The sequence below is a fragment of the Pyrgilauda ruficollis genome, unplaced genomic scaffold (assembly GCF_017590135.1).
Source record: "Pyrgilauda ruficollis isolate IOZ18807 unplaced genomic scaffold, ASM1759013v1 scaffold54, whole genome shotgun sequence".
Taxonomy (NCBI): domain Eukaryota; kingdom Metazoa; phylum Chordata; class Aves; order Passeriformes; family Passeridae; genus Pyrgilauda; species Pyrgilauda ruficollis.
In genome coordinates, this window is record NW_024527044.1 from 7,178,999 (window position 1) to 7,198,177 (window position 19,179).

Consider the following 19,179-nt stretch of genomic DNA (forward strand, 5'->3'; position numbering starts at 1 on the left):
CCATCTCATTCCCAACCCCTGCCATGAGCAGGGACACCTTCTATTAAACCAGGTTGCTCAGCCTGGCCTTGGACACTTGCAGGGACGGTGCAGCCACAGCTTCTCTGGGCAACCTGTGCCAGGGCCCCCACACCCTCACAGGGATGAATTCCTTCCCAGTATCCCATCTAACCCTGCCTTCTGGCAGTTTAAAAGCACTACCCCTTGTCCTGTCACTGCATACCCTTGTAAATAATCCCTTTTTGGCTCTCTCAGAGCCCCTTTAGGCACTGGACGGGACTCCAAGGACTTCCAGAGCCTTCTTTTCTCCATGATGAACATGCCTAGCCTGTCATCTTTACAGGCTGTGCGCCAGGCACTCTGCCACACAGCCTTGTCCCAGATTTGCGTTACTGTCCTTGGGGATGATCGTTGGCACATGGAGGTGAATTTCCTTCTCTGAGACAGGCCCCCTTCCCTTTAAATGCTGCCTGGATATTGCAGCTTGAAAAATCAGAGCAAGGGCTTGATCAGGGTCCTGCTTCTGGGTCTAAGTCAGCCACCACATCAGCAGCTTTGCTGTCTTCCAGATTCAGCTCTTCTAGCCCTGCTTGGCCTTCAGTTCATTATTTTCCTTTCTAAGCTCATCAGCCTCGTTCTTTATCTCCCACCGTCTGGCTTTTTCCTCTCTCCCACACCGTGCTCAGACAGACGGTCTGACGGCTGCAGTTCTCCCTGTTTAACTTCTGCTTACAAAACCCTCGGATCTGCCGCCTGCCCTTGAATCACAGCCTGGCTTGCCTGGTGTAGTGGTGATAAAGAGAACAAAGCAAAGACGCACAAAAAACTTCTTTTTCGTGGAATCCTAGAAGGTTTGGGTTGGAAGGGACATTCAGGATCATCTCCTCCCAACCTCCTTGCCATGGGCAGGGACACCTTCCACTAGACCAGGTTTCTCCCAAATCCTGTCCAACCTGGCCCTGAATACTTCCAGGGATGAGGAATCCACATCTTTTGGGGAATTCACATCATCTATAGGCACCAAATAACTTCTGTTTTCCATGGTGATGGATTTAGCTGTTTTCTCTTGCATTTGGGAGTAACTTTTGCACAAGCACGTTTTCCTTGAGGGTATCCTTGATGCTTTTATTTTACCCCTTCCTCCAGAGATAAAAATCATGTTTGAAAGAGAGGAATTATATCAGTGGAAAATACACTATTTCACAACCATATACATTTTTACACACATATCTATATATCATAAACCAGCACAATCTCTTATGTTAAAATATTTCAATCACTCCAGGTATGGATTTCTCACTTCAGAGCTGCTCCTCACCCTGGACACTGCACAGGGCAGGGAAAACTGCCCAAAAAAAGCAGTCCAGATGCCACCACCCGTTTGGGAAGCCAAGATGTTTAAATGTGAGGGGGTTATGAGGGGCCACAAGGGAGATATGAGGGGGCCGTGAGAGGCTGTGAGAGAGATATGAAAGTCTGTGACTGGGATACGAGCGGACTATGAGGGGTTGTGAGGGGAAAATCCCTAATAAAACAGGATTAACACTTTCCACGTCTTTTTTTTTCCACGCTGCGGGGCCGCACTCTCCTCACAGGCTTTGTGGGGGCGGTTCGGACCCTCAGAGCCCTCCCCGTTGCCACGGCGACCGCGCGCCCCGCGGCGCTCGGTGCGCAGGCGCGGAGAAAGACTCAGAGAGGCGCCAAGGGTCCCGCGCATGCGCACTGAGCAGGCGGGCGGTTGCCGTGGAGACGCGTCGGCCAGGCCGGGCCCGCAGCGCCGCCGCCGCCGCCGCCATGAGCTCGGGGCCGGGGCCGGGGATACGGCCGGGGCCAGGGACAGGGCCCCCGATCGGGCCCGGGCCGGGGCTGCCCTTCCTCCCCGGTTGCTCCATCAAGGACCCCACGGTGAGCGCACCCGCCCACTGTACCCTCTCTGTACCCCCTTTCCACGGGAGGCCCACGGATCAAGGTGGGCTGGCCTGGCGGGTGCTCCCTGAGAGGGGACCTCAGAACGGGCCTCTGCAGCTCCCCGCACCTGCTTCAGGAGGTACCTGGTATACCCTGAAGACACTCTCCGGGAATTTGATACTCCCTCAGACTTTGCTGTTAATCTACGGGAGTCTTGGGACCCCTAAACTCAGCAATATTCATATAATTGTGGAATGGTTTGGGTTGGAAGACCTTAAAGACCATCCCATTCCATCCCCTGCCATGGGCAGGGACATCTCCCACTAACCCGGGTTGCTCCAAGCCCTGTCCAGCCTGGCCTTGGACACTTCCATGGATCCAGGGGCAGCCACAGCTTCTCTGGGCACCCTGTGCCAGGGATTTGCCACCCTCACAGGGAACAATTCCTTGCCAATATCCCATCTAACCCTGCCTTCTGGCAGTGGGAAGCCACTTCCCCTTGTCCTGTCCCTCCAGGCCCTTGTCCCAAGTTCCTCTCCAGCTCTCCTGGAGTTCTTTAGGCACCAAAAGGAGTTCTAAGGTGTCCCTGAAGCTTTCTCTTCTCCATGTGAACACCCCCAGCTCTCCCAGCCTGGCTCCAGAGCAGAGGGGGCTCCAGCCCCCAGAGCATCTCCATGTTTTCCTCTGGACTCGCTCCAACAGGTCCCTGCATTGGTTGTGTTTTGGGCTCCCAGACCTGGATGCAGCACTGCAGGTGTGGTTTCACAAGAGCAGAGTATAGGGGCAGACAGTTTCTTCGGGGAACATGTAACCCCCAAGGGAACCTGCTGTTCCCTCAGATCACCCTGTAATTCCCCCCCAGACCAGGGGCCTGGTACATCCTCTATTCACCAAATATCCCCAGACAACTTGATGTCCTTGGAACCATGTCCTGGGAACCTCAAACTCACCAGACCCTGGACATGACCCTCGAAGTACCCCCAAAGAACCTGGTGCTCTGTAAACTCATTTGATGCTCCCCAGAAGATTTAATATCCACTTAACTCTCCCCCAGAGACTGGGTGTTTCCCAAAGCCACCAAATTCCTGCTGGATCACTTCTGGGGGATCTGAACCCTCTGTACCCACCTGGCATCTCCTGATCCCACAGCAGACCAGGTACTCCTATAATTTTTCCACTGTTATTGAACACTGCAATCTGTTCCCAAGGGACCAGGTATCACTGAACTAATCTTCAAGGGGACTTGGTACTTTTAATCTTCTCCCCAAGGAATCCATTGCATCATGTACCCATCTTATAACCCTGAATTTGTCCTGATAGCTTTGGAGAGAGACACACATACCCCTCCTCCCCCTCATTTGTGAGCCTCATTGGAAATTCCAAAAGCTTTTTCCATAACTGCAGAACTACTATCTGCAAACTCACACCTCTGGATATTCAGTTCCCTTGAATCCATCCAATAATTCCCCCACAGTTCATAAGATACCCCAGGGGAAATCCCCAAACTCGCTTTACAGTCCTGAAACCTGATTCCCTCAGGAAAACTGCTGTTTCTTGGAACCATCTGAGTTTTCCCAAAGCAAAGTCCTCTGAACTGATAATGATGCTGTCCTGAACCAAGTTCCTTAAATTCACCTGATACCTCCTCAGCTGGATATACCCAGGAGAACAAACATTGATCAAACCTTGAGCATTCCTCCACATGAATTAATCCCCCAAATCATCCCAATATAATTTTTTCCTGGACACAATTTGTCTATTACATAGATACACCAGTCTCACTGATTACTATGATTACATAGTCACCAGTCTCACTGGCAATCAACACCTTCCTGATACCTCTTCCTCCAAAGCTCTGATACTTCCAAAACTGCTCTCCTGGTGTTGTCTGGAAAACTGAATCCTTGACAGTGCAGGTCTGGAACCTGATAACCTGATGAGAGAACTGGTATCCCACCACAGAACTGGTGTCATCACAGCTTCCAGGATCATCCCCAGGAAATGACACACTCTCAGCTGTTCCCAGGTTCCCTGGAAAAAGCCTCATCCTCATCCTCTGCACCTGATACCTAAATGAGGAACAACCTCTCCTTTTCCCCATTCAATGATCCAGGCCCTAAGGACCTGATAACCCCAAAACCTTCCAACATCCTCTTAAGGAAGTGGTGCCACAGAGAACTGATGCTTCCATTTATTTCTCTGTATACTAAAAAAATCACACAAAAAGCAAAAAAAGGGGTTGTTTCATGCCTGGTTCTGGCTCACCAGGAATTTACAGCCTTCCTGGAAAGCATCTTTAACAGAAAACATTCCTGGCTGCATTCAGCTTTGTATGTGAAAATTCATTGTCCCAGAATCATGGAATAGTTTGGGTTGGAAGGGACCTTAAAGATCATCTTGTTCCAACCCTCTGCCATGGGCAGGGACACCTTCCACAAACCAGATTGCTCCAAGCCCATCCAACCTGGACTAAAATCAGTGACAACTGAGTTCTCCAATAGTAAATAGAGTAAATTACTCATAACAAATAACCATCCAGCAATAAAGGTTATCTCAGAATTATTATCAGATAATATTTCCTTGAAATAATTTATAATATCTTGGAAATCTGCAGTTTTCCAGTCCATAAAACTGACATCACAATACTTGGTTTCCAAGTGAATGCTGAGAAGTTCTGAAGAAAACCTCTGTGTTCAAGTGAAGTCTTGTTACTGCTTAGTGCTCACAGGACAGGGAAACAGACACTGGGAGAGGGAATGGTGTTTGTGTGAAGTGTTACAGACTTGGCAAAAAGAAGGACTTAATTCAGTGGAATTTCTTCAGATAAACACTGGCAGCAACTGAGATTAGGAGTTTACATTCTGGGTTTTCCCTTTTAAATTTTCATTAGTCACCTGATCCTGGAAGATGTTATCTGGCATACAGGCTCACTTTGGGAGAGCTTATCCACTCTTATGAACCTTATGAACCAGTCAGGTGCTTTCTTTAGGCAAATGTGGGCTCTTAAAAGCCTGCACACTTCCAACAAACACTGATATTGCTCAAATTAAAGACAAACTTCCTGGTTTTCCTTGGATATTTTTTTCCCACAGCTTTCCCTTGGTATTTATTTAACAGAAGGAAGTGGCAGTTCTGTGGCAGTTTATAAGATGTTCTGGTAAAATGTCTTCAGACAAATCTTGCTTTCACCTGTTTTCCTCACTGCTCTCTCCTTTGCAAGATCTATAGTAGCAGTTTAAAGAGAAAACACGGAATTATGTGGAATTCAAGTGGGGCCTTGAAGGTATAAATAAGATTAGAGGCTTAACCATGAGGGGCGAGGGAGGGAGTGCAGTTTGCATGCCTGAGGTTGGACTGACTGCAAGCCTGGGGCTGGAAAAGGAGCTGGAGCTTGTTCTCTCAGCACTAGTAATGCTTACAACTCTGTTTTACTTGGCAAAAGTCAAGAGATTTTATTATCAGGGAGTCATAATTTCCCCTGCTTTCTCTGGAGCTTTAAGTGTTGAAAGCCCAGTGGGACCAGGCAGGCTCTGGAGTGCAGGTGAGGTACCACGTGTGGTGGAGTGTGCAGCAAGAGGAGCACTTTGGTGTCACTCAAGCCTGACCCTGCTCTTCAGTGGTGAAGAACGAGTGGCTGACAGAGATCAGGTCCTGTGCACAGCTCTGGTTGAATGCAGCCCTGGGGAGAAGGACTTGGGGCTGCTGATGGATGAGAGGGGAGCCAGAAACCCCCACCATGTGCTGGGCTGATCCCCCTGTGGGCAGCAGGGGAGGGGGCAATTCTGCCCCTCTCGGGTGAGACCCCACCTGCAGAGCTGCCTCCAGATCTGGGGTCCTCAGCATAAGCAGGACATGGAGCTGCTGGAGCAAATCCAGAGGAGGCCAAGGAGATACTCTGAGGGCTGGAGCCCCTCTGCTCTGGAGCCAGGCTGAGAGAGCTGGGGGTGTTCACCTGGAGAAGAGAAGGATCCAGGGAGAGCTCAGAGCCCCTTCCAGGGCCTAAAAGGACTTCATGAAAGATGGGACAAACTTTATAGCAGGGCCTGTAGCAGTAGGACAAGGAATGATGGTTTTAAACTCAAAGAGGCTTAATTGAGATTAGATACAATAAGAATTTTTTTTTTACAAAGAGGGTGGTGAGGCCTGGCACAGGTCAGAGAAGCTGTGGCTGCTTCATCCCTGCAAGTGTCCAAGTCCAGTTTGGATGGGGCTTGGAGCAACCTGGGATAGTGGAAGGTGTCCTGCCCGTGGCAGGGGGTGGAACTGGATAATCTTTAATGTCCCTTCCAACCCAGGCTGTTCTATGAGTCTGTGACTATGTAGAGAGGTGATAAAACAACTAATGTGCTTTTGTACTTTTCATAATTGTAGTTCTGTGAGCATGATGTGCCTTGATTTAACCCAGCAAAGACAATCCTGTACCATGCCCAGGGGAGGGTTAAGAAAATAAATAACAGTGGAATACACAGAGGGTGCACAACAGTGAAGGAAGCACCATAAGGCAGTAACTGAGGTCCCATGGTGCTCTGTACTGCTGACAAATAGGGTAGGGAACAAAGAGCTGGTGAAATAAATATCAGGGCAGATAAAGTGCTGACACGCTGTTCTAGGCACTGGCTGTGGTGGCAGTCAGGAAATTCAGTGATTTAAGTTCTTCCAGAGTGTGTGGCAGTGCAAGGATCTGAGTTCACTCTCGTGCTTTGTACATCCACCACTCACTGTTTTTTCCACTGTTTTTTTCCCTAAGTACAAAATCTGATTTTAAATAACTGCTGCAGTAGTTTATAATAAAGTGCTGGGTATGTGTGTGGGGTGAGACATTCTTGATATTGCACTCTCTTACTGGGTTTTTTTGTGCTTCCAGTAGCTACATCTGCTAAATTCATGCAGTATTTTGATAGCTGGATTTCCTTCCAACAGAAAACATCTTTTCATCGGTCCCAGACACTGGACTTCAAAAATGGATATGCCTTTTCCCGGCTGCCAAGAGAGGGGGTTGGTGGGGACACACTCTTTGCAAATCAGCTCTCTCAAGATGAATTAGATGATTTATGCACCAAGGGAGCCACACTGACCTATGGGCAAGTCAAGAGGCCTGCACCTTCCCGCTTCACTCCAGCATTCGTGGCTTATGACAAAAAGGTATAAAGAAGCTGATTCCAGGAATATCACTGGCCAAATTCGGAGACATAAACAGTCAGCTCCAGGGTTCACGGGACTGCATGCAGCAGTTTTCAAATGCCAGAGCCCTTAGTCAGAGACAGCTGAATCCCAGACTGAAAGAGGCTTTCTTTGCTCGGGAGGAGGATTATAATACGTAAACGATGTAAGACATTCCCTGCAAGTTCCACTTAAGCGTTTCCAGCAGATGTTGGAAAAGAGGTTTGATTAGCTCTGGAAAGCTCCAGCTTAAAATTATTGCTCTGTAAGCCACAGCCTGGAGTTCTGTGTTTCCAAAACTGTATTGAGGTTGTAACTGATCTTTAACTAGAAAAGTCAGTCTGCAGTGGGAACCCTGATAGCTATTTGACCGTGGTCTATCTATTCATGCTTATGTTGGTCACCACAGCGTGCTCCATTAGTGCTTCCCATGTTACATCTTGGTCATCATATCAGACTGGGTGCTGGCTCTGTGTCTGCTCGGAGCAGTCCTGAGCTGACACTTGGTTTTCAGTGTGCCAATGGCCCAAGCTGCAACCCTTAGCCATGGATGGAGCAGCTGCTGCAGTGGGAGCTGCAGGGCTCGGGAGCTCAGCACGTGCAGGCTCCACACGCTGCCAGCCCTGCCAGAGCAGTCTGCAGCCAGCCAGCCCTCAGCCCGGCTGTGACACAGGCTGGGGAACAGATGTGCTCTGTTAATTGCTGAGGCTGTTCCTTCAGAGCAATGTAAATGTTGCTGTTTAATCTGTCAGATCCTTCTCTGCCCCTTCCTTCAAGCCACAGGAGCAGCAGGGGCCCCAGTGCTGCTGGGGATGTCACAATCCCTTGTGGGGCACTTTGTTGACTGATAGGAACTTGCTGGCTTTATCATCTCTTAATTATCCAGGCCTCTGGGCTGATGTAGGCTGGGTATGCAAGGCCACCTGCACCTTCTTAGGGTCATTGAATGACCTTGGAGGGAATATTCCTCTTAGTTCTGCCAAGCAGAGGGCCTGGCTGGTTAGTTTTCTTGTTTCCCCAGCATAAATCAGTTTTTGCTGTCAGTGTTGAACAGATGTGACTTCAGATAATGGAAAGGGACCTTAAAGATCATCTTGTTCCAGCCTCCCTGCCATGGGTAGGGATACCTTCTGCTATCCCAGATTGCTTAGAGCCCCTCCAGTCTGGCCTTAAAATGATGGCCCCTTTCAGATTTTAAAATTCTCAGATGTGGTTGAACTCTTCACTAAAATCTGCAGATAACTTCCCTAAATCAGGGCTGTAAAACTGACAAATAAAAAGCTGTGTGTCAGTAAAGTAGATTACTGTCAGCAGCCAAGCACCTGGCAGTAGGTGAAGCAGCAGGTGATCAAGAAGTAGGGAAAAAGCTGTATTTTTATACTTGTCTCAGGCACACCAAATTTGCAAAAGACACATCTTAATAAAAGCACTCCTGGTGCCTCTGGTGTCACTCACAGATTAGACCACAGTTATCTTTGAAGATTTTTAGAATCCAATCCAGCAATTTTACACCACCAAAGCAAATTACAAATAAATTATTGGCCTTGATAGACTAATCACAGTCTTCAAATTGTTTTTCCCTCTCCCTTTGCTGTATTGTGCCTTGGGCAGGTTTTGAAGTTCGATGCCTACTTCATGGAGGAAGTCGCCATCTCTCCAGAGGAGCACTACCGGATCCGCCAGGTGGGCCTCTACTACTACCTGGAAGATGACAGCATGTGTATCATCGAGCCCAAGGTGAAGAACTCGGGTCTGCTCCAAGGCAAGCTCATGAGACGCCACCGGGTGCCCAAGAATGAGCAGGGGGATTATTACCACTGGAAGGATCTGAACCTGGGCATCGACCTCACCATCTACGGCCGGACCTACCGCCTGGTCAACTGCGACTCCTTCACCAAGGTGTGTGGCAGGGGGAGCACTGACAGAAACACTCCCAGTTCCTGGGAACTGCAGGGGTTTAATTACCTGTTAGAGTCCTGCAGTTTGCAGCTGTAGCTTTTGTGATATGGGTGCTCGCAGTCTTTCATTGTGCTTTTTGTGTAGATTTCTTTTTTCAGGCCAAAGGGGACTTCAGGGTATGACATCTGCTGAGGGCAAGTGAGGTGCTCAGGATTTTTGTCCCAGGACTGCTGGGAGTCCATCCTTTGTCTTCAGGACTTCTCTTTACAATACAAATTCTAGGTTCCTGTCTAGGCAGTTTAACTTGGAGTCCAGATGAAACACTGTGCATACACGAGAGGGAAATTAGAGATCCTGACTCTTTTCTGATTTAATATTCCTTTGTTAGGAACAGTTAATATTCCACACTGTTAGTAGAAAGGAACACAAGCAGTAATTCTGCACACATCCACAGCCAAGCCATGATCCTTGGGTTGAGAATCATGGTATGAACTGACCTTTCTAAGAAAGCTTACTCATTGCCTGCTTTTCTATTTCTGGCTATTTCTGGGCCAGTAAATGAGATAATAATGATCCAATAATAAGAAATAAGAATTGCCAGTACACTGGTATCCTGCTAGATTGTCCCCAGTAAAATCTCAGCCCTGGTGAGCTGCTATTCTTCCAGGCCAGGAGTTAGACTGCTCCAGGGGCCATTCCCAAAAGGTGAGTTACATGCAGTCAACCTGTCCTGGAGGCTGGAAGAGTTTAAGTCCAGGCTTTTCCTTGTCAGTTGGCCTCAGTGCCCAGGAATGTTCCTAGGTATATTATACATATACATATATTATACATGGTATAAATGTGGTTGTGGGGCCAGCTCTGCTGGAACTGAGTGACAGTTCAAGTCAGTCCACATCAAATAAAGAGCTGGTCCTGATGTTAATATTGATTGGAAAACATGGAATGAGCTACATGGGTCTACAACTCAAGGCCAGTAGTGTATTTATCATTTACTGACATCTTTCAGACCAGGAAATAGTGAGTCTGAAAGTGTGAACTTGCCTTGTGAGTCTCCAGGGGGATCTCATATTCCTGTGGGAGATGTTTGCATAGGTGCTTCCTGGGCTGAATGTTTTCATGGACCACTTCCCAAAGCCAAAAAGGGAACAAGTCCCTTGACTTCAGAGATTGTTTTGGGTGACTGATGCAAGCCCACGAGTAACACCCTGGATTTTGTTCATGGTCCAAGGTAAGCAAAAAATCCCTTTATAAACAAGCAGATTGCACTCTTTCTGTGGGAAAAGTACTCCTGAAATTTGGAACGAAGCTGCCACTGACACATATCCTCGTGCCTGAAGGGTCTTCATGTGCCTAGTGTGGGTTACACTAGCTTCTTCTAACTATCTGACACAGCCCTAAATTATTGCAAACTCAGACTGACTACATCTGTGTTTATACAGCAATTTAATCTTTCCCATTTACATAAAAGAGACCAAATGACAGTTATCTTCCATTTAAAGCCCTAAGGCCAAGGAAAACTGTGCTCAAGTGAAATCTGAGTTAGGATGTTCAGGACAGAACTGCTCTGATTAATTAAAGGATAAGCAAAGATAAGAAGCAGCTTAAACAAATGTATTTGTCATCTGCTGTATTTTGCTCTTTGCCTCATTCTCTGTGAGGAGTGAACTTGCAGAATTCTGACCTCACTCATCCCAGCCCACCTGTAACCTCTAGTCACCTCTTACCTTCAGAACTCCTGGCAGCACTAACACCTCAGATGACCTTCCTAGGTGTTCCTGGAGAGCCAAGGAATTGTAGTGAACCCTCCAGAGGAGCTGGTTTCGGATCCTTACACGGAACAGCGTCGGACACCTATGCAAAAACGCATCGTGCCCACAGGTCCCGACCCCTTCAGGCAGTTCCTGGCCTATGACACAAAGGTGAGAGAGCTGGGGATTACCCAGATTATTGTATAATTACCCACATCACACTGGTGAGGCAACTCCAGTCCTGGTCCTGGTCTGGGCCCTTCACTTTAGGAAAGATGCTGAGGGTCTGGAGTGTGTCCAGGAGAGGGGCTGGAGCACCAGGAGCAGCTGAGGGAGCTGGGAAAGGGGCTCAGCCTGGAGAAAAGGAGGCTCAGGGTGGACCTTATGGCTCTGCACAGCTCCCTGACAGGAGGGGACAGCTGGGGGGAGGTGAGTATTTTCTCCCAGGCAACCAGAGAGAGGACTGGAAATGGCCTCAAGATGTGCAAGGGGAGGTTTGGGTTGAGTTAGGAAGAATTTCTTCACAGGAAGGGTGATTAGACATTGGAGCAGGCTGCCCGGGGAGGTGGTAGAGTCCCCATCCCTGGAAGTGTCCAAAGAATGAATGGAAATGGCACTCAGTGCTCTGGGAAGGGTGACAAAGTGGGGGCCAGTCAGAGGTTGGACTCAATGATCTTCCAACCTAAAAGATTCTGTGATTACAGTGAATATGTGCTAGTGAAACCCAGGACTTGTGAGAGTGTGCAACCTCACTTATTCTAAATTGTCTCAGTCGGCTGAACAGACTCCAGATTTGCTCCTTTCTTGGCTTTAGTGAGAAACAAAACCTTTTATGCTTTTTACTGGGCTTTGTGCCTTGTAAACAGCTCGTCTTTGGATTGCAGAGCCTGTGCTCAATATCATCCATTACTCTCTTGCTTTCTGTTGGGATGAGATAAGCCACCTGCCTCTGGAATTTAGCAGCCAGATGCAGTTCTTAGGAATGGTCTTGCTGCGTCCAATCCTCTGCTCCCCCAAAATATGGATGCCAGGTGCCACAGCAGACAATTTCAGACAAACACAAATACTCCTTGCTCTGACTAAATTCTCCCTGTCTCTCCTCTCTCTTCAGGAGCTGAACCTTGGGGAACTCTTGAGCATCTCAGTGTGATGAGTTTGATTTCTGTGGCACCAAAAGTTGATTCTGATCCATGTTTGTCTGCTTTTTTTTTTCCTCCACTCCAGGTGCTTCGCTTCTATGCCATATGGGATGACACCAACTGTGCCTTTGGTGATCACCATCCCTGCATCATCCATTACTTCTTGGCAGATGACACGGTGGAGGTTCGGGAAGTGCACAAGAGAAATGATGGGAGAGATCCATTCCCGGTACTGATGAGGCGCCAGCGCTTGCCCAAAATCTTTGTGGACAAGAACAGTAAGTTTAGATTGGCACATCCATCTGTGCTAAGGTGTCATTATTTCATGATCAAAAAAAGTTCTACAAATGGTCACTAAATTCTTTATCTTTTGGGAAACAGTGGCAGGACAGCAGTGCTAGCATCTCCCTGTGGCTATTTATACACCTTGCTTTTATATCATTTTCACTAGGAAATGTTAACATCTCCGTGATTAATTTATTTTTCCTTCTGCTCGCTTGTCCTTAGAGAACTTCCCAAGCTGTGTGCTGGAGATCACTGACCATGAGGTACAAGAGTGGTACTCACCCAAAGATTTTGCTATTGGCAAAACTGTCACCCTCCTTGGACGCACCTTCTTGATCTATGATTGTGACAAGTTCACCCAGGACTTCTATCGTGAAAAATATGGCATCACAGACTTCCAGCCAGTGGATGTAAATAAGAAACCACTTGAAAAAGCTCCACAGGTACTGCAAACAATTTCTCAAAAGAAGGGAGGAAAGGAAGCAGTTGGTGTAAGCTCTTATAGTAAAGTAGAGGTTCAGCGTAGTAAGAACCTGTAGAAAACAAGTTCAGCTTAAAGAAAAAAATAAACTTGAAAAAGACAAGGCAAGAGTGGTCATAATCGATACAAAAATTAAAGTCTGTCTGAACTGACACTACTGAACTCTTCCTCACTCTTCAAAACCATGTTGCCAAGTCCATACTGCCTACTGAGGATGGTCACAGCCCTTGTTACCTCCCAAACTAAGCCCAAAAATTATTTGGAGTTGTGGCTTAGGCCACAGGCATGATGGGGATCAGGCTACCAGTGTAACCATTTCATGGCTGAGTTCCTGTGCACAGAAAGGTTTAGTTTGAACTGGATGATTTTAAGGTCCTTTTCAACCCAAACCATTCTATGGTTCTTTAGTATAGCCATAACCTCTGAAATCAGAGAAATTACCTGGCTTTCTGAGTTTCAGATTTGCTTAATCCTCTTATATTTTCGTTAAATACAACACATGGCCAGGCTGGTATCAACCATCTCAGCTGGGCAGAATGTCACAGCTCTTGCTACCTGGTGGCAGAATATTTCCTTCCAAATCTGATGGGCTTTGCTAAGTCTTGTAAACTTTGTCTTGTTCTTAGCTGCAGCTGTTTATGGTTGATATCTCCTCTGGATGCAGGTAATTCCTCCCTATAATGGTTTTGGCATCCCTGAAGACTCTCTCCAGAACTGCCTTAGTCTGTTTCCAAAGCCTCCACGGAAAGATATCATTAAGATGCTGGAGAATAATCTCAAGGTCCTGCGGTACCAGGTGGCCCTGGTAAGTGTTTTCCTTGGTGGAATAGTGCCAGGAGGATGGGAGGAGCAGCCTGCCCAGACAAGGCTGTTGGTAAACTCTCCTTTGTGCCAGTGGGAAAAGAGAGCTCCCCAAGCCATCACAAGTGTCCCTGGGGGGATGCCATGGGGTTGTTTTGTGCTTGCTGTGACAATTGGCAGCTCACAAAACTAGAAAAAAATATAAAAATAAGGCCAGAAAGTACAAACCAGACCTGCTACAAACCCACAGCCATTTATGGGAAAACTCCCTCTGCCACTGCTACGTGACAGATGGCCCTGGCTGAAGCAGCCTGCACTGGGCACTGTGCCTCTGCCTGCCTGCCACCACTGCCACCAGCCAGTGCTTGATGTCTCTGCTGCTGGCTCCAGCCCCTGTCCTTCTCCAGGCTAGTCCTGGATGCAGCAGCCAGCAAGGAGCTGTCCTAGCAGAGCAGCCAATGCTGGTGTAGAAGCTGGAAAATCCACGAGGATGATGTTTTCCACCCACTACAGCACCCAGGCCCTGGCCTTTGTGCCAGCTTTGCAGCTGGTTTATGCAAGGAGCCTCTGGCACATCCAGCAGCAGCGATGGCATTTCCTGTGCTGCCTTGTGCCTGCCCTCTCCAAACACTCCGGGTGGATAAGGGCTGGTTTCTTTTCTCTGTTGTGCAGGAGTTCCCTAAAGGTCACAGCTGAGGAGTTAAGATCCACTTAGCTTTAAACTAAGCAAGTAAATCCATTGGTGTGTCAGGGGAGTGACTTCCTGTGACTAAGGGCTGAAACAGCACCAGCCTCTCTCAGGCACTCAGCATAATGAAAAAATGTAATTTAAAACTGAATTTTACAGCCTCCCTGGGATGAATCATTCCATATAGGATAGAGAAAGGATTTCTCTTGGATTACTCAGGCTGTGGAAACACTGAATATATTTGGTAGCTTCAACCCAGATTCTGCTTCAGTGGCTTGAGTAAAGCAAGTAACCTTTGAAATTCATATCCTAAGTGCTGTCTAGTGCTTTGTTATGCTATGTCAGCACATCAAGTGCTTTGTTTAGTCAGCTGTAAAAAAAGCTCTGGGTGCTTATGAGTGGATTACTAGGTACTCCTGAGCATCCCAGGCAAGGAAAACCTGGTTCAAATGCTCTGTTCCAAACCTGCTACCTTTCCTCTAGGAATCACCAGTGCCTGAGGACAAAACTCGTCGTTTCATCCTCTCTTATTTCCTTGCTGATGACACGATCAGCATCTATGAACCCCCAGTCAGAAACTCTGGCATCACTGGAGGCAAATACTTAAAAAGGACCAAAGTTACCAAGCCAGGGTCTACTCCAGAGAATCCCATATACTATGAGCCCTCTGACTTCACCATTGGTTCTACAATCGAAGGTAAAATCCAGCCTGGATTTATAATACTCTGCTCTGATATGTAATTTATTGCATGGACAGTGCATATCTCTTGCTTCACTTGAAAGATCTGCTGCTTCTGGGTCTCCTCACATTTGAGTTTCCAGATTAGCAGCTGGTGTACATTAATATAACTTTGTTACTGTCAATGTTTGAACTTTTAAATCGGTGAAATTATTCTTACTTCAAGAAGTGAAACAAGTAGCAGAGCTGGCTCAAACCTGAGCCCAGCCAGAGGAGAGGAATCCTGCTCCCTCCTGGAACACAAAATTACTTTAACCCATGCTAAACCACAGGTAACACTACTTCTATAATGTTTCTCCCCTAGTATTCGGCCACAGGTTTATTATCACTGATGCTGATGAATATGTGCTTAATTATTTGGAGAGAAATTCAGAGAGTTTCCCTGCAGCCACAGTGCAATCCATAAGGGATCATTTCCTCCCACGGAAGGTGATAGTGGAGACTGCCAGCAGGTAGGCTACAAAGAATGGGGTGGTGGGGCTAAATAAGTTTGACAGCTAAGGGCATTTTCAGCAGCCTCCCTGGGCTCTAGTCTCCTGCTCTGCTGGTGCTTCTGATGCTCCAAGAGGCTGTGTTGGGGCACATCCAGAGAGTGTGAGGTGTGTACAGTAAAATGTTGTGGCTGCTGCTAGCCCCAAAACCTCCTGGGACAGCTCTGGCTCAGCAGCAGGGACAGAGAAGTGGTCACAGCACCAAGCCTGAGTTCAAGAAGTGTTTGGACTTCCAGCCAAAATCACAGAATCACAAAATGCCTTGGGTTGGAAGGACCTTAAAGATCAGCTCGTTCCAACCTCTGTCATGGGCGGGGACACCTTCCACCATCTGAGGTTGCTCCAAGCAACATTTAAACACTTTCAGTTTTGGGGGGACATAATTTTCAGGTGGGGGACACATCTTTTCCCAAAAGGCATCAGTTCATTGTAACAGATGCTGCCAACTTGAGCTGCTTGATGGTTGCAGGCTCAGCAGGTGATGGGGGGAGTCTTTTTTAGGGCATTAATTCCTTCTTTGCTTATCAGCCCATCAGAGCCTAGACCACATCCTCCTTTTAGCTGTCTGGACCCAGCTTGTGTGACCCAGTAACAGCCCTGTTATCTCAGAGCATGGTTTCGAGGCTGTTATATCATGGCTCTGGTTGAAACTCAAGTTTCCCACAGTTTCTGACACTGTGGAGCACACAGGGAAATGCTCTTTTTTACTCAAGTGTCACAGCAAGGTTGCCAAAATGAGTTTTTGCATGAAATCCTATTATTGTTTTCTTCTGCAGTGGCGTCCCCAAGAAGGATCTGGATGATTTAATTGTGGAGGTTCAGAAAGAACTGAAACTCCAAGAGCCCTTCAACACCAGGCAGTTTCATGAGACATTTCATCATTGTGACAAGGAGGGCTCTGGCTTCCTGGATAAAACAAGATTTTTAACCATTTGTGACAGGTTCAATGTGCCAACCAGCACCATTCTTCTTAAAAAGGTCAGATGGAAGGGGTGCTGTGCATGTGGAATTCCCCTCCCATGGCTCTTCCAAAAGACCTCTTCTAAAAACCAACGCTAATCAGCTGCTCTAGCCTTCAAAGGGGGAAAAGGGCAAGAGAGTTTAGAAAAACTCCTGAGCTGTTGGACTGAGCCTGTGTCTTAAGAGGAGATAATAATTGCTGTCCTCTAAGGAAAAGGGAAAAAATGTTATCCAGGTTTCCTCCCATGTTTGACTGCGCTGTAACGTGTGAAAATTCCTGCTGGTTGAGGTCTTGGATGAGTAGAAGAGGTCGTGTATTGTGATAGAGATCAGGAATCATGACAGAGATCAGGGATAGGCTCCTGCAGAGCTTGGAGTGTCTGTGATGGCTTAAGCACAGCTGGGATTGAGTAGAGATGACACTGAGGTGTTCAAGGAATGTGCCTTAGGAAAGCTTAGAGACATTCTGGATTCAACAGCTACTGAACTGAAGGGCTAAGAACTAAGTATTTTCCAAAATAACAACAGCAACAACAACAACAACAACAATAATAATGACATTTAATAATAAATAATAACTTATTAATATAATTAATATTATTTACAGAATGTAATTAATCATATATAATTGAATATATTAATACAATTAATCTGTTATTAATATGATTCAATATTAATATTATTACTATTGTTAATATAGAAATACATGTATAACGATGATTATTATTGTTGTTGTTGTTATTTTAGAATCATAACGCCCTGGTTAACACTTGCTGGGCACTATGAGAAACAAACAGCACATGGAGATCACAGTCTTTGCACAGTCTGCAAAGCAAAAGATGTGAGGGAAACTGAGGGAAAAATCCCTGCAGTGAGGGTGGAGGAGGAATATGACTGGCAAAGATGTTTCCTCAGCATCACGGGTTAGGCAGTAGATTAGTGGCCAATAAGGGGGACTCAGACTTTAGAGAAATCTAGAAACCAGAGGGAGTTATTTCCTCTGCTAAAATAAAAACTTTTCTAAATCAGTCCACTGTGAGCATCACAGCCATGGTTAGAAAGGCGCATGGCAGGGGATTTGTGTCTCTGAATGTAGGATGAATAAAGGCCCTGACAAGCACCCAGGGCTTTGCTGTAGCAGAGTTCATCAGAGCTCACTCTGCCCTGAGGAATTTACAGTGGGGTGACAATCCCTGCTCCACTCTGAGAGTGGGAGAGAACATTCTCAAAATTATTTGGAGAACCTGTGACAATTGAAGCTAAACTCCCACGTTTGAGCCCCAGTCTAGGGCCTGTGCACTAAAACCATCCATCTCCTCTCCTGAAATCTTGATCCCAGTGTTCCCAGAGCCCTGGGAAGTGTGGCAGGGCTATAAATTAAACATAGGGCAGAGAGTTCACTGCCTGGAGAGGAGCACAGCTGTCAGTCACAGAAGCAAACCCCAGAGAATGTGTCTCCAGGCGACAAGGGGAAGAGGAATCCTTTCAGGGAATTGTGATATTAGACCTTTTCCATCTCGCTGGGTGTCAGAAGGAGATTAGTTATGCAATTAAAGAAACAAAAGCCTTCTTTCTTCCCCTGAAACACACAAAGGCTGTGGCTCTGTAACACAATGCAGGGTCAGGCACGGACACCAGAACTGGCTCATTAGTGGGGCTGTCACCAAGCTCAATTATCTGTGTCTCCCCGATATGCCATGTGCACACACCAAAGTGACACCAGGGAACAGTGACTGTTCACACACACTGCCTCCACCCCACTTTTGGCAGGGATTTCTGCAAGATTTCCTGTGGCCCATCTCAGTCTGTGGCCATGCTCTGTATTTTTGTGGCTCTCTTGCCACTCTGGTGAGGCCCAGAAGGAAATCAGGATTGAACTCAAAACACTTTAACTCTTCTCCTTGCATAGATTAGTGTCATCTATAGGCATTCAAGGCTGGACTTGAACCTTTAGATCATAAAGTCCAACCTTTAGATCATGAAGTGCAATCTTTAAATGGTTGGACTTGATGATCTAAATGTTTGGCTCAGTGATCTTGTAGGACTTTTCAATCCTCAGTGGTTCTATGATTCCAAGTTTACCTGTGATTCAGGACTACCAGGATGGGGAAAATCCACATGAGGGAATAACATCTCCTGCTCTGTCCCACAAGGAGAACTCTGGGCAATTTCCCTAAAAACAACCCAAATTTTGCAGCTTTTTCCAACTTTTTATGGTGTTTGCTGTGTGTTTTGTCCCTACAGCTGATTGACTACTGTTCCTGTGATGAAGACAAGGTAAACTACCGTGACTTCCTTCGAGCCTTCCCTAGTGATCTTTTCCCAGAAGCCGAAGGAGAGGGTCAGCAGTTGAATTCTCAGCTGACTTGAATATATTGTACTTCAAAAAGGATGTTCTGGTTTTCACCCTTGCTTCACTCTCTCCCTCCCTCTTTTACAGACCCAGCTGATTCCACCCTCATGTTAACTTTTTTTTTCCTTCCTAACCTCTCCCTGTCTTTTTAGCTACTCCTAAACTCAACCCCACAACTGGTGGATATTGAAATGAAACTTATAGGAGAAAAAAAAAATTCTGAGAACCAAAGTCAGGTTCTTGTGTTGTTTTCTCAACCTTTTAGTGCAGTACTTTAGAGAGCTAAAGCTCTCTGGAGCCTGGAGTGAAAACCACTCCAGGTTTCTCTCAGATGGGCCTTTCACCTTCAAGTAGTGAAGACTGCCAGTTTGTTACTAAAATTGCAATAAAACTGCAGTTGCTATAAACATTTCAAAAAGTCTGTTTTAAATAGAATGGCTGGAATAGCTAAGGATTAAAATAAGGGTGAGGGGGGAACCCACAAATTGTGATTCTGGGTCTACTCAAGATGGGGTGATGGTGGTGAG

General features: G+C 46.7%; 1 protein-coding gene across 1 annotated transcript; it reads left to right on the forward strand.

Annotated features, from left to right (window-relative positions):
* Positions 1 to 1,794: 1,794 nt before the first annotated feature.
* Positions 1,795 to 18,719, forward strand: EFHC1 (EF-hand domain containing 1). Its single transcript, XM_041480848.1, has 11 exons — positions 1,795 to 1,905; positions 6,829 to 7,050; positions 8,680 to 8,967; positions 10,737 to 10,886; positions 11,940 to 12,132; positions 12,362 to 12,582; positions 13,285 to 13,425; positions 14,593 to 14,806; positions 15,153 to 15,300; positions 16,116 to 16,317; positions 18,544 to 18,719. The coding sequence occupies exons 1-11, from the start codon at positions 1,795 to 1,797 to the stop codon at positions 18,667 to 18,669; spliced, it is 2,016 nt and encodes a 671-aa protein (XP_041336782.1). The 3' UTR covers positions 18,670 to 18,719.
* Positions 18,720 to 19,179: the final 460 nt, after the last annotated feature.